Below are 14,087 nucleotides of genomic sequence, written 5' to 3'. Positions count from 1 at the left end.
GCACGCTTAAGGTTTCGATGACAGTTATATTATGAGTTTTGATGTACCGAAGGAGTTCAGAGTCCCGGATGAGATCGGGGACATGACGAGGACTCTCGAAATGGTCGAGACGTAAAGATCGATATATTGGACGACTATATTCGGACTTCGGAAAGGTTCCGAGTGATTCGGGTATTTTTCGGAGTACCGGAGAGTTACGGGAATTCGCCGGGAGAAGTATTGGGCCTTATTGGGCCATACAGGAAAGAGAGAGGGGCTGCCTAGGGCAGGCCGCGCCCCCCCAAGGCCTAGTCCGAATTGGACTAGGGAGAGGGGCTGCGCCCCTTCCTTGTTTCTTACTCCTACTACATGGAAGGACTCCTAGTTGAACTAGGAAAGGGGGAATCCTACTCCTGGTGGGAGTAGGACTCCCCTAGGGCGCGCCATAGAGAGGGACGACCCTCCCCTCCTCCACTCCTTTATATACGGGGGCAGGGGGCACCCCATAGACACACAAGTTGATCTTCGTGATCGTTCCTTAGCCGTGTGCGGTGTCCCCCTCCACCATATTCCACCTCGGTCATATTGTAGCGGTGCTTAGGCGAAGCCCTGCGACGGTAGAACATCAAGATCGTCACCACGCCGTCGTGCTGACGGAACTCCTCCCCGACGCTTTGCTGGATCGGAGCCCGGGGATTGTCATCAAGCTGAACGTGTGCCAAGAACTCGGAGGTGCCGGAGTAACGGTGCTTCGATCGGTCGGACCGTGAAGACGTATGACTACATCAAACTAACGCTTCCGTTGTCGATCTACAAGGGTACGTAGATCACACTCTCCCCTCTCGTTGCTATGCATCACCATGATCTTGCGTGTGCGTAGGAATTTTTTTGAAATTACTACGAAACTCAACAGTGGCATCCGAGCCTAGGTTTTATGTGTTGATGTTATATGCACGAGTAGAACACAAGTGAGTTGTGGGCGATATAAGTCATACTGCTTACCAGCATGTCATACTTTGGTTCGGCGGTATTGTTGGACGAAGCGGCCCGGACCGACATTACGCGTATGCTTACGCGAGACCGGTTCTCCCGACGTGCTTTGCACAAAGGTGGCTAGCGGGTGACAGTTTCTCCAACTTTAGTTGAACCGAGTGTGGCTACGCCCGGTCCTTGCGAAGGTTAAAACAGCACCAACTTGACAAACTATCATTGTGGTTTTGATGCGTAGGTAAGATTGGTTCTTGCTTAAGCCCGTAGCAGCCACGTAAAACTTGCAACAACAAAGTAGAGGACGTCTAACTTGTTTTTGCAGGGCATGTTGTGATGTGATATGGTCAAGACATGATGCTAAATTTTATTGTATGAGATGATCATGTTTTGTAACCGAGTTATCGGCAACTGGCAGGAGCCATATGGTTGTCGCTTTATTGTATGCAATGCAATCGCGCTGTAATGCTTTACTTTATCACTAAGCGGTAGCGATAGTCGTGGAAGCATAAGATTGGCGAGACAACAATGATGCTACGATGGAGATCAAGGTGTCGCGCCGGTGACGATGGTGATCATGACGGTGCTTCGAAGATGGAGATCACAAGCACAAGATGATGGTGGCCATATCATATCACTTATATTGATTGCATGTGATGTTTATCTTTTATGCATCTTATCTTGCTTTGATTGACGGTAGCATTATAAGATGATCTCTCACTAATTATCAAGAAGTGTTCTCCCTGAGTATGCACCGTTGCAAAAGTTCTTCGTGCTAAGACACCACGTGATGATCGGGTGTGATAGGCTCTACGTTCAAATACAACGGGTGCAAAACAGTTGCACACGCAGAATACTTAGGTTATACTTGACGAGCCAAGCATATACAAATATGGCCTCGGAACACGGAGACCGAAAGGTCGAGCGTGAATCATATAGCAGATATGATCAACATAGTGATGTTCACCAATGAAACTACTCCATCTCACATGATGATCGGACATGGTTTAGTTGATTTGGATCACGTAATCACTTAGAGGATTAGAGGGATGTCTATCTAAGTGGGAGTTCTTAAGTAATATGATTAATTGAACTTAAATTTATCATGAACTTAGTCCTCGTAGTATTTTGTAAATTATGTTGTAGATCAATAGCTCGCATTGTTGCTTCCCTGTGTTTATTTTGATATGTTCCTAGAGAAAATTGTGTTGAAAGATGTTAGTAGCAATGATGCGGATTGGATCCGTGATCTGAGGTTTTTCCTCATTGCTGCACAGAAGAATTATGTCCTTGATGCACCTCTAGGTGACGGACCTATTGCAGGAGCAGATGCAGACGTTATGAACGTTTGGCTAGCTCAATATGATGACTACTTGATAGTTTAGTGCACCATGCTTAATGGCTTAGAATCGGGACTTCAAAGACGTTTTGAACGTCATGGACCATATGAGATGTTCCAGGAGTTGAAGTTAATATTTCAAGCAAATACCCGAGTTGAGAGATATGAAGTCTCCAACAAGTTCTATATCCAAAAGATGGAGGAGAATCGCTCAACTAGTGAGCATGTGCTCAGATTGTCTAAGTACTACAATCGCTTGGATCAAGTGGGAGTTTTCCAGATAAGATAGTGATTGACAGAATTCTCTAGTCACCATCACCAAGTTAGTAGAACTTCATGATGAACTATAGTATGCAAGGGATGACGAAAACGACTCCCGAGCTTTTCATGATGATGAAATCGATGAAGGTAGAAATCAAGAAAGAGCATCAAGTGTTGATGGTAGACAAGACCACTAGTTTCAATAAAAGGGCAAAGGGAAGAAGGGGAACTTCAAGAAGAACGGCAAGCAAGTTGCTGCTCAAGTGAAGAAGCCCAAGTCTGGTCCTAAGCTTGAGACTAAGTGTTTCTACTGCAAAGGGACTGGTCACTGGAAGCGGAACTACCCCAAGTGATTGGCAGATAAGAAGGATGGCAAAGTGAACATAAGTATATTTGATATACATGTTATTGATGTGTACTTTACTAGTGTTTATAGAAACCCCTCAGTATTTGATACTAGTTCAGTTGCTAAGATTAGTAACCCGAAACAGGAGTTGCAGAATAAACAGAGACTAGTTAAGGGTGAAGTGATGATGTGTGTTGGAAGTGGTTCCAAGATTGATATGATCATCACCGCAGACTCCCTATACTTTCGAGATTAGTGTTGAACCTAAATAAGTGTTATTTAGTGTTTGCGTTGAGCATGAATATGATTTGATCATGTTTATTGCAATACGGTTATTCATTTAAGTTAGAGAACAATTGTTGTTCTGTTTACATGAATAAAACCTTCTATGGTCATACACATCAACGAAAATGGTTTGTTGGATCTCGATTGTAGGGATACACATATTCATAATATTGAAGCCAAAAGATGCAAAGTTAATAATGATAGTGCAACTTATTTGTAGCACTGCCGTTTAGGTCATATTGGTGTAAAGCGCATGAAGAAAATCCATGCTGATGGGATTTTGGAATCACTTGATTATGAATCACTTGATGCTTGTGAACCATGCCTCATGGGCAAGATGACTAAGACTCCGTTCTCCGGAGCGAGCAACTGACTTATTGGAAATAATACATACTGATGTATGTGGTCCGATGAGTGTTAAGGCTCACGGGAAGTATCGTTATTTTCTGAACTTCACAGATGATTTGAGCAGATATGGGTATATCTACTTGATTAGACATAAGTCTGAAACATTTGAAAAGTTCAAAGAATTTCAGAGTAAAGTGGAAAATCATCGTGGCAAGAAAATAAAGTTTCTACGATCTAATCGCGGAGACAAATATTTGAGTTATGAGTTTGGTCTTCAATTAAAACAATGTGGAATAGTTTCACAAACTCATGCCACATGGAACACCTCAGCATAATGGTGTGTCCGAACGTCATAACCGTACTTTATTGGATATAGTGCAACCTATGATGTTTCTTACCGATTTACCACTATCGTTTTGGGGTTATGCATTAAAGACAGCTGCATTCACGTTAAAAAGGGCACCATCTAAGTCCGTTGAGACGACACAATCTGAACTGTGGTTTGGCAAGAAACCAAAGTTGTCGTTTCTTAAAGTTTGGGACAACGATGCTTATGTGAAAAAGTTTCATCCTGATAAGCTCAAACCCAAATCGGAGAAATGTGTCTTCATAGGATACCCAAAGGAGACTGTTGGGTACACCTTCTATCACAGATCCGAAGGCAAGACTTTTGTGGTTAAATTCGGAATCTTTCCAGAGAAGGAGTTTCTCTCGAAAGAAGTGAGTGGGAGGAAAGTAGAAAACTTGATAAGGTAATTGTACCTTCTCCCTTATTGGAAAGTAGTTCATCACAGAAATCTGTTCCTGTGACTACTACACCAATTAGTGAGGAAGCTAATGATGATGATCATGTAACTTCAGATCAAGTTACTACCGAATCTCGTAGGTAAACCAGAGTGAGATCCGCACCAGAGTGGTACGGTAATCCTGTCCTGGAGGTCATGTTACTTGAACATGACGAACTTGCGAACTATGAGGAAGCGATGATGAGCCCAGATTCCGCGAAATGGTTTGAGGCCATAAAATCTGAGATATGATCCATGTATGAGAACAAAGTATGGAATTTGATGGATTTGCCCGATGATCGGCAAGCCATAGAAAATAAATGGATCTTCAAGAGGAAGACGGACGCTAATAGTAGTGTTACTATCTACAAAGCTAGAATTGTCACAAAAGGTTTTCGACAAGTTCAAGGTGTTGACTACGATGAGATTTTCTCACTCGTATCTATGCTTAAGTCTGTCCGAATCATGTTAGCAATTGCCGCATTTTATGAAATCTGGCAAATGGATAAACAAAACTGCATTCCTTAATGGATTTATTAAAGAAGAGTTGTATGTGATGCAACAAGAAGGTTTTGTCAATCCTAAAGGTGCTAACAAAATATACAAGCTCCAGCGATCCATTTATGGACTGGTGCAAGCATCTCGGAGTTGGAATATACGCTTTGATAAGTTGATCAAAGCATATAGTTTTATACAGACTTGCGGTGAAGCCTGTATTTACTAGAAAGTGAGTGGGAGCACTACAGCATTTCTGATAAGTATATGTGAGTGACATATTGTTGATCAGAGACAATGTAGAATTATTCTACAAAGCATAAAGGAGTGTTTGAAAGGAGTTTTTCAAAGAAAGACTTCGGTGAAGCTGCTTACATATTGAACATCAAGATCTATAGAGATAGATCAAGACGCTTGATAAGTTTTTTAATGAGTACATACCTTGACAAGATTTTGAAGTAGTTCAAAATAGAACAGTCAAAGAAAGAGTTCTTGCCTGTGTTACAAGGTGTGAAATTGAGTAAGACTCAAAACCCGACCACGGCAGAAGATAGAAAGAGAATGGAAGTCATTCCCTATGCCTCAGCCATAGGTCCTATAAAGTATGCCATGCTGTGTACCAGATCCATTGTATACCCTACACTGATTTTGGCAGGGAGTACAATAGTGATCTAGGAGTAGATCACTGGACAGCGGTCAAAATTATCCTTAGTGGAATAAGGATATGTTTCTTGATTACAGAGGTGACAAAAGGTTCGTCGTAAAGGGTTACGTCGATGCAAGTTTTGACACTGATCCAGATGACTCTAAGTCTCAATCTGGATACATATTGAAAGTGGGAGCAATTAACTAGAGTAGCTCCATGCAGAGCATTGTTGACATAGAAATTTGCAAAATACATGCGGATCTGAATGTGGCAGACCCGTTGACTAAACTTCTCTCACAAGCAAAACATGATCACTTTTTGGGTGTTAATCACATAGCGATGTGAACTAGATTACTAAATCTAGTAAACCCTTTGGGTGTTGGTCACATGGCAATGTGAACTATAGGTGTTAATCACATAATGATGAAAACTATCGATGTTAATCACATGGTGATGTGATCTAGATTATTGACTCTAGTGCAAGTGGGAGACTGAAGGAAATATGCCCTAGAGGCAATAATAAAGTTATTATTTATTTCCTTATTTCATGATAAATGTTTATTATTCATGCTAGAATTGTATTAACCGGAAACATAATACATGTGTGAATACATAGACAAACAGAGTGTCACTAGTATGCCTCTACCTGACTAGCTCGTTAATCAAAGATGGTTATGTTTCCTAACCATGGACAAAGAGTTGTTATTTGATTAACGGGATCACATCATTAGGTGAATGATCTGATTGACATGACCCATTCCATTAACTTAGCACCCGATCGTTTAGTATGTTGCTATTGCTTTCTTCATGACTTATACATGTTCCTATGACTATGAGATTATGCAACTCCCGTTTGCCGGAGGAACACTTTGTGTGCTACCAAACGTCACAACGTAACTGGGTGATTATAAAGGTGCTCTACAGGTGTCTCCAAAGGTACATGTTGGGTTGGCGTATTTCGAGATTAGGATTTGTCACTCCGATTGTCGGAGAGGTATCTCTGGGCCCTCTCGGTAATGCACATCACATAAGCCTTGCAAGTATTACAACTAATGAGTTAGTTGTGAGATGATGTATTACGGAACGAGTAAAGAGACTTGCCGATAACGAGATTGAACTAGGTATTGGATACCGACGATCGAATCTTGGGCAAGTAACATACCGATGACAAAGGAAACAACGTATGTTGTTATGCGGTCTGACCGATAAAGATCTTCGTAGAATATGTATGAGTCAATATGAGCATCCAGGTTCCGCTATTGGTTATTGACCGGAGACGTGTCTCGGTCATGTCTACATTGTTCTCGAACCGTAGGGTCCGCACGCTTAAGGTTTCGATGACAGTTATATTATGAGTTTATGAGTTTTGATGTACCGAAGGAGTTCGGAGTCCCGGATGAGATCGGGGACATGACGAAGAGTCTCGAAATGGTCGAGACGTAAAGATCGATATATTGGACGACTATATTCGGACTTCGGAAAGGTTCCGAATGATTCGGGTATTTTTCGGAGTACCGGAGAGTTACGGGAATTCGCCGGGAGAAGTATTGGGCCTTATTGGGCCATACGGGAAAGAGAGAGGGGCTGCCTAGGGCAGCCCCCCCCCCCAAGGCCTAGTCCGAATTGGACTAGGGAGAGGGGCTGCGCCCCTTCCTTGTTTCCTACTCCTACTACATGGAAGGACTCCTAGTTGAACTAGGAAAGGGGAGAGTAGGACTCCCTAGGGCGCGCCATAGAGAGGGCCGGCCCTCCCCTCCTCCACTCCTTTATATACGGGGGCATGGGGCACCCCATAGACACACAAGTTGATCTTCGTGATCGTTCCTTAGCCGTGTGCGGTGCCCCCCTCCACTATATTCCACCTCGGTCATATTGTAGCGGTGCTTAGGCGAAGCCCTGCGACGGTAGAACATCAAGATCGTCACCACGCCGTCGTGCTGACGGAACTCCTCCCCGACGCTTTGCTGGATCGGAGCCCGGGGATCGTCATTGAGCTGAACGTGTGCCAAGAACTCGGAGGTGCCGGAGTAACGGTGCTTGGATCGGTCGGACCGTGAAGACGTACGACTACATCAAACTAACGCTTCCGTTGTCGATCTACAAGGGTACGTAGATCACACTCTCCCCTCTCGTTGCTATGCATCACCATGATCTTGCGTGTGCGTAGGAATTTTTTTGAAATTACTACGAAACCCAACAGTGAGTTAGGGTTCCGGATTGGGGGTTTTGTGGGGACGGAGTGGAGTTGGTGGTGGACCAGGCTGACGTGGCGGACGCGCCCGGGTGCGCCCCGGCCGCCCCATATCCGCCCTACATTTGGGCTAGATATGAGGGGCGCCAGACAGCCCTAGCATTTGAGACCGGTTTGAGGAGTACGGGTGGGTCAGTTTTTTTAACCGGTCAGTAACCGATCCTCCGCCGAGGCGCCGGGCTGTAGATGCTCTTGGGTTCTCAATTTAGAGGTGGAAAGGATGATTAGAGCATTTGTTACATCTTAAGGCAAAGCTTTGTCCAGTTTACAATATTTAGAGGCGGAATGGATGATTAGAGCATTTGTTACATCTTAAGGCAAAGCTTTGTCCACTTTACAATTTTGGATGAAATATTCTTTCAACGAGTGGCCATGTTTCCATCAATAGCGATACGTTTATAGTGACTTCATCAATCTCAATACCATTCGACAGTCTCTCGATTCATAGCGATATGTTTATAGTGATTTTGTCAATCTCAAGACCGTTTATAGTGATTCGACAGTCTCTCGATTCATATTAGTGAGCGTATGGACATGTTTGTGAGCTCATAGGTGGGAGTGTCTGTGCGTGTTTGTGAGAGTTTACATCTGTAATGTGTTTCTATTAAAACTATATTGGGTGATAATAGGCTGATAAAGCATTACATGCACGCAATATACGACCAAACACGAGAGAATTTAGACAGCAGCTCGACTTCAATACACCAATCAACAGTGATGATGTTCTTATTGATGGTTCTGTACACCCAAATCAAGGAAACAAGGATTCTGATACCAAAACTACAACAAATCGAAACATGTGTCCATCAAAAGGTACAAACATGCACAGCTCATCGGCTCCGAACGACCCACACCGAATCAACATCAATAACGTCCACAGGATGAATTACCAAACATCGAACAGAACTGCACAAGGCAATCAATGGCGATACTGATAGCAGTAGATGTCCTACAGGAGCCAGAGCACCAGGACCCAGACTGGGTAGACGAAGAGCAGGACGATGCCGATGGTGTTGGAGACGCCATTGGCCTTCCTGAAGGCCTCCCTGAAGCCTCCTGACACCCTGATGTGCTCTTGGAGCAGGTAGCACCCGATGGCGAGGCATATGAAGACGCCGACAAGATCGTTCCTGAAGTGCTCCGCGAAGAGGCTGGGGGCGACCACCGTGAGAAGAATCAGAGAGCCAGGCAGCTCTAGCCAATCTGATACACATGATGAAAATCATTGTGAGATGTCTGTAACATTTTAACGGCTTATTAAGTACTTCCTCTGTCCCATAATATAAGAACGTTTTTGAAGCTATGTTGGCTTCAAAAATGATCTTATATTATGGGACGGAGGGAGTAGATGAAAAATAAGGACACATTTTTCGGTAGTGTTATATAAGCTGAAAAATATCTTCACAGGGCACAACAAAGATGAGAAATGCAACACATAGAGATAATTTGCTAGGGGCAGCAAGGATAGGTAAAAGAATAGATAGGAAATGATACCAGGGAAGTGACGCGGGAAGAAGAGCCGCAGGATGACTACAACGAATGCAATCCAGGCACCAACCTCTCCCCTGCAATTTTGATGTTTGATGATCACAAATTTGATTCAAATACCTATATCTAATGCTGTACAATTAAAGCAACAGAGGATATTGCACCATGGAAGTATCAGCCAGTAAGGCAGAGGCAGTGATCCTTCAACCGATAGACAACAAGCATGAAAAAATACCTCGACTTTTGCAGTGAGGTAGCAATATGTTAAAATAACCTATATTGAGCATGTATCTTACCTCACTTTATCAACAACCTATAAAGTCCTTTGAGCCTATCCTCAGTGAAGTGACCTTTTTTTAAGAAGACCGACACTCTGGCACTATAGCCGGTGATATCAACCAACAATGAACAATATCTTACCTCGCTTTATCAACAACCTAATGCACTATTTTTTCATTCTGGAAAACATACATGAAATATTTCGATTTTCTAAGTTCAGAATTTCAGATATTTCAAATTGGTTAATCCGCAGGAGTGCAACAATCCTCCACAGCTACTAACAACTGCATTTAAACTGAAAACATGAACTGATGCTGCAGAAGGGAAATTGCGACCATAACCACCTTACGAGAGAGAACAGTACACCAGGCAGGGTGAAGAAAATGTAAGGGACCAAGAGTCCCGTCAGCATGTTGGTCTTCCAGTTTGTCCGGTCCAATACCAAGAGGTACCTGCAGTAGATGAGAACAGCAAAGTTCAGACAATGCATAATCCGGCGACCAACCGACAATTGCCAAGAAGGTAGCAATCTCAGGTTAAGTGGACACACAAACTCCTCAACTCCTCTAAGTTTTCAAAGTAAAGATTGAAGAGAAAATCATATATAGGCCGCAGAATCATCCTAACAGGTAACAGCTTAACATCACAGCATATACGCTTTGATAAGGTCCGACTTCTGTCTATATGTTAGGGATGTTTGCTTCGCAAGTCCCACAAAATTAATGGTGAACATTTCCTACCAAGCTACCGTTTTCACCGAGGCTTTGGCACGAATTTGACAGCGTTCGGCATCTCCCTCTAGGATACCGCAGTTAAATTACACGCTCAAGCTTACTAAAAAATTACTGCTTCCAAGGGAATATGCTGTCGCGATGTTTTCTCGCAGGCATCTCAACTGCTCCCTGGCGTGATCCTCCCGAAATGGTCAGGAGGCGAGGGAGATCGGAGATCCCCTTTGCAGAAACAAAGCTCGTCCCAGCAAGGAAAATAGAAGGGAAGAAAGGGGAATACTGACACGGCGGCGATGAAGGCGAGCCACTTGAGGAAGTGGCGGCCGAAGCCGAGGCCGCCGCCGAGGACGATGGCGTGGTTGGCGAGCTTCCGCGCGGCCAGGCCCAGCTCCCGCAGGTCCGACTCGAGCAGCGCCTGCGCCGCCTCCGACGCGCCGGACGCCGCGCCCGCCTTCATCGCGAGGAACGACGGCGCCATCTCCCCCGAGTCGCCGAGACCTCGAGAATTCTCAAGATGGATGGATGGATGGGCTCGGGTCTGGGTTCGATTTGTGCTTTGGCTTTGGCTGTGCGGATAGGAGGAAATATGTACAGGCCGGCAGCTGAGTTAGCTGGACCTTGCTGGGGTCGACGGAACGGAACAGGTGGCGCTCGGTCTCGACACTTCTCTACACACCCGCTGGACGGACACGTGGGGAACAGATCGCAACTGTATTATTGCATGCATGCAGTATCTTAGCTTTAGCTTGCTGTCACGGGATTTGACTTTTGACCACAATATGTATTTCTGTATTATGTGCTCCCTCCGCTATGTGTATTCGACAAATCTAAGACAAGTAATTTGCGACGGAGGTAGTATTACAGAAATGCTTGTTCGACATATTGTAAGAGGTTCCAAAGATTGTTCGCTTTTATTTTTATGTCTAAAAATAAACTTACAGTCCCTTCAAATTACTTGTCTTAGACTCGAGACGAAGAGAGTTATCATTTAGGCCTTGTTCGGTTGCAGCAAAATTAAAAGGGAATTGAAGTGGATTAAATCCCATACAAGTCAAAATCTCACTCAGTCCCCTCCAAACCTCTCTAACCCCCTACAGGAGAGGTTTAACCGAACAAGGCCGTAGCGATTCTTGTGTTACAAAGATTGTTCACTTTTTTATAAGGTTCCTCCGTGGTTCTGAAGATCTCCCACCATAGTATGAAGAAAACTAATATAGGGTGCGATTAGAGTAACTAATAAGCTCATAACACATCAGTTGCACGTGACCATCATACGGACATCTATGAGAGAACATGGCCAGCAGCTCATCACTTGAATGCACCCACGGATCAACAGAGCAGACGTTTTTATTGATGGCTATGTACCCACAGATCAAGGAAACAAATTAAGACGTGACACCAAATCGAAACATGGCCGAGACAGTTCATCAACATTCAACAGGTACAAGAGCGCATGGTTCATCGACACCAAATCGCCGGAGAAAAACATCACATGATGAACCCCAAAAACAGCGGCGAAAGGTCTACAGGAACCACATGACGACGGCCCAGACCGGGTAGATGAAGAGGAGGAGGATGCCGATGGTGTTGGACCAGCCATTGGGCTTCTCGAAGGCCTCCTTGAGGCCACCCGACGCCTTGATGTGCTCGTGGAGCAGGTAGCACCCGATGACCAGGCACACGCCGACGCCGATGATGAGCCAGGAGCCCCGGAAGGTGTCGGCGAAGATGGCGGGGGCGACCACCGTGAGGAGGATCAGAGACCCAGGCAGCTCCAGCCAATCTGACAACATGATGCAAATCCCCATTGTGAGATTTATGCAACATTTTAAAGTTTAGCTTGTTGAGTACATGAAGGAATTTGCTAGGGGGCAACTATAAGCACAAGAAACAGAGAGCAAAATGATAGTACCAGGGAAGTGGCGCGGAAAGAACAGCCGCAGGACGACAAAAACGAACGCAACCCAGCTACCAATCTCCCCCCTGCAATTTTGATGTTGAGCAATCAGGAATTTGTTTCATATATATGTACTCCCTCCGTTCCGAATTACTCGTCGTAGAAATGGATGTATCTAGATGTATTTTAGTTCTAGATACATCCATTTCTGAGACGAGTAATTTGGAACGGAGGGAGTATGTATGTAATAATGCTGTAAAATTGTAGCAGATCAACAGACGATATGGCATCATGGAAGTATCTGCAACTGCAACTAGCATCACTTATATAAGTATGAAAAAGGTAGCTTGAGTTCTGCAGCCAGGTAACAATAGCCCATATGCACAAGTTTTCATTTTTTATGCTCAGTAGTGAGATACTTTTCTTATTAAGAAAATCGATCTTCGGACCCTTGCCTATCATGTGAATCAATTGCCGAAAATATAACATCTTATATCTGCAGTAGTATTTTTCTCTTTTCATTTTTTCAAACAAGGAGGCGTCCTCAGTCCACTACTACTATCACTGATAAGTGATATCGGATCTAGTTTTCTTTTAAGAAGTGATATGGGAATAACCACGTCCAGACCAGCATCTAGTGCCGACACAAAAGCAAAGTACAAAAAAACTGAAGTAAACCACTGAAAGTGGATCCGGACCGCAGAACGCTAGCCAGCCACCAGCACCACAGCTGGATGTTCACCACTGTGTTTTCTTTCTCTTTTTGGGGAACATATGTACGCAATATTTAGATTTTGTGAGCTAACATCTTTCAGACTGACGAGTTATTAAACCGTCGCAAAGCAACAGTTCCACAGCTCAGTGGAAATTGCATGCAAAATTTAAAATCTGAAGGGACGCTGCAGACTGCAGTAGTAGAGAATTTGCGAGGATAATCACCTTATGAAGCCGAAGAGCAGGCCGGGCATGGTGAAGAAAATGTAAGGGACCAAGAGGCCCGTCAGCATGTTGGTCTTCCAGTTGGTCTTGTCCAGCACCAACAGATATCTGCAGCAGCAGAAGAAGATAAACAGCGAGGTTCAGAGAGATGCATAGCTCTGCGACAACTGACGGAAGAAAAATTTACAAGATAATAAGGGGGGGGGGGGGGGGGGGGGGGGGGAAGTCGGGGAGGGGGGCTGGTGGGAAGGCACTGACACGGCGGCGGCGAAGGCGAGCCACTGGAGGAAGGTGCCGATGAAGCCGATGCCGCCGCCGAGGACGATGGCGTGGTTGGCGAGCTTCCGCGCCGCCATGGTCAGCTCCCGCAGGTCCGACTCCAGCAGCGCCTCCGACGCGCCGGCCGCCGGGCCCGTCTTCATCGCGAGGAGCGACTTTGCCATGGCCGAGCGCGCGAGACCTCTCTCAGTTATCACTCTCGCTCTTTTCTCTCTGGATCGAGCTCTGCTGTCTGCACAGCACAGGCCGAGAGTTGGGTATATGTACAGGCAACTGGACCGGGGTGGTCGACGGAACGGAACAGGTGGCGGTCGACCTGGACGATTCCGGGGGCAGCGTCCGCTGGCCCCGGGACACGTGGGGCATGGGCATTACTGGAGCTGCATTATTGCGTGCATGCATGCATGCATTACAGCGTTATCGAGTTTTTCTCCCGATGAAGCGTCATCGAGTCTGACCTTTGACCTCCGGATGTACTTACAAAATGCAGCAAGGAAAAAACAGGCAAAATGCGAGTGACTTTAGCCGGCGACCGTAGGTTTTTGAAGTAGTTACACAAGTCCGATCCAGATTTAGCAAAATCAGAAGTGTCTTAAGGAGCGGAACAACGTGTCTGCCGTATGCATGCAGAGGCCGAGGAGATCCCCTTTTCGAAAAGGAAAAAAAACGTGTCTGCCGTATCCTCCACACAAGCGGTACACTCCAAGCCTATGTCGACGGCGATTCATTTGGCACCCATGTCTGGCAGCCGT

General features: G+C 45.1%; 2 protein-coding genes across 2 annotated transcripts; both read right to left on the bottom strand.

Annotated features, from left to right (window-relative positions):
- Positions 1–8,417: 8,417 nt before the first annotated feature.
- LOC125537053 (cold-regulated 413 plasma membrane protein 1) lies at positions 8,418–10,858 on the bottom strand. The gene is made up of 4 exons (XM_048700349.2): positions 10,505–10,858; positions 9,834–9,941; positions 9,217–9,287; positions 8,418–8,925 (listed from the first exon to the last, which is right to left on the bottom strand). The coding sequence occupies exons 1-4, from the start codon at positions 10,696–10,698 to the stop codon at positions 8,672–8,674; spliced, it is 627 nt and encodes a 208-aa protein (XP_048556306.2). The 5' UTR covers positions 10,699–10,858; the 3' UTR covers positions 8,418–8,671.
- Positions 10,859–11,549: 691 nt separating this feature from the next.
- Positions 11,550–13,595, bottom strand: LOC125537052 (cold-regulated 413 plasma membrane protein 1). The gene is made up of 4 exons (XM_048700348.2): positions 13,315–13,595; positions 13,057–13,164; positions 12,133–12,203; positions 11,550–12,003 (listed from the first exon to the last, which is right to left on the bottom strand). Exons 1-4 carry the CDS (start codon positions 13,497–13,499, stop codon positions 11,744–11,746), a joined length of 624 nt encoding a protein of 207 aa, XP_048556305.2. The 5' UTR covers positions 13,500–13,595; the 3' UTR covers positions 11,550–11,743.
- Between the last annotated feature and the right edge of the window lie 492 nt (positions 13,596–14,087).

This window comes from Triticum urartu, chromosome 5A, assembly GCF_056163025.1.
Source record: "Triticum urartu cultivar PI428250 chromosome 5A, HENAU_Tu73, whole genome shotgun sequence".
Taxonomy (NCBI): Eukaryota; Viridiplantae; Streptophyta; class Magnoliopsida; order Poales; family Poaceae; genus Triticum; species Triticum urartu.
Note: the sequence above shows the minus strand (reverse complement) of the source record. Positions and strands in the feature narration are given on the sequence as shown.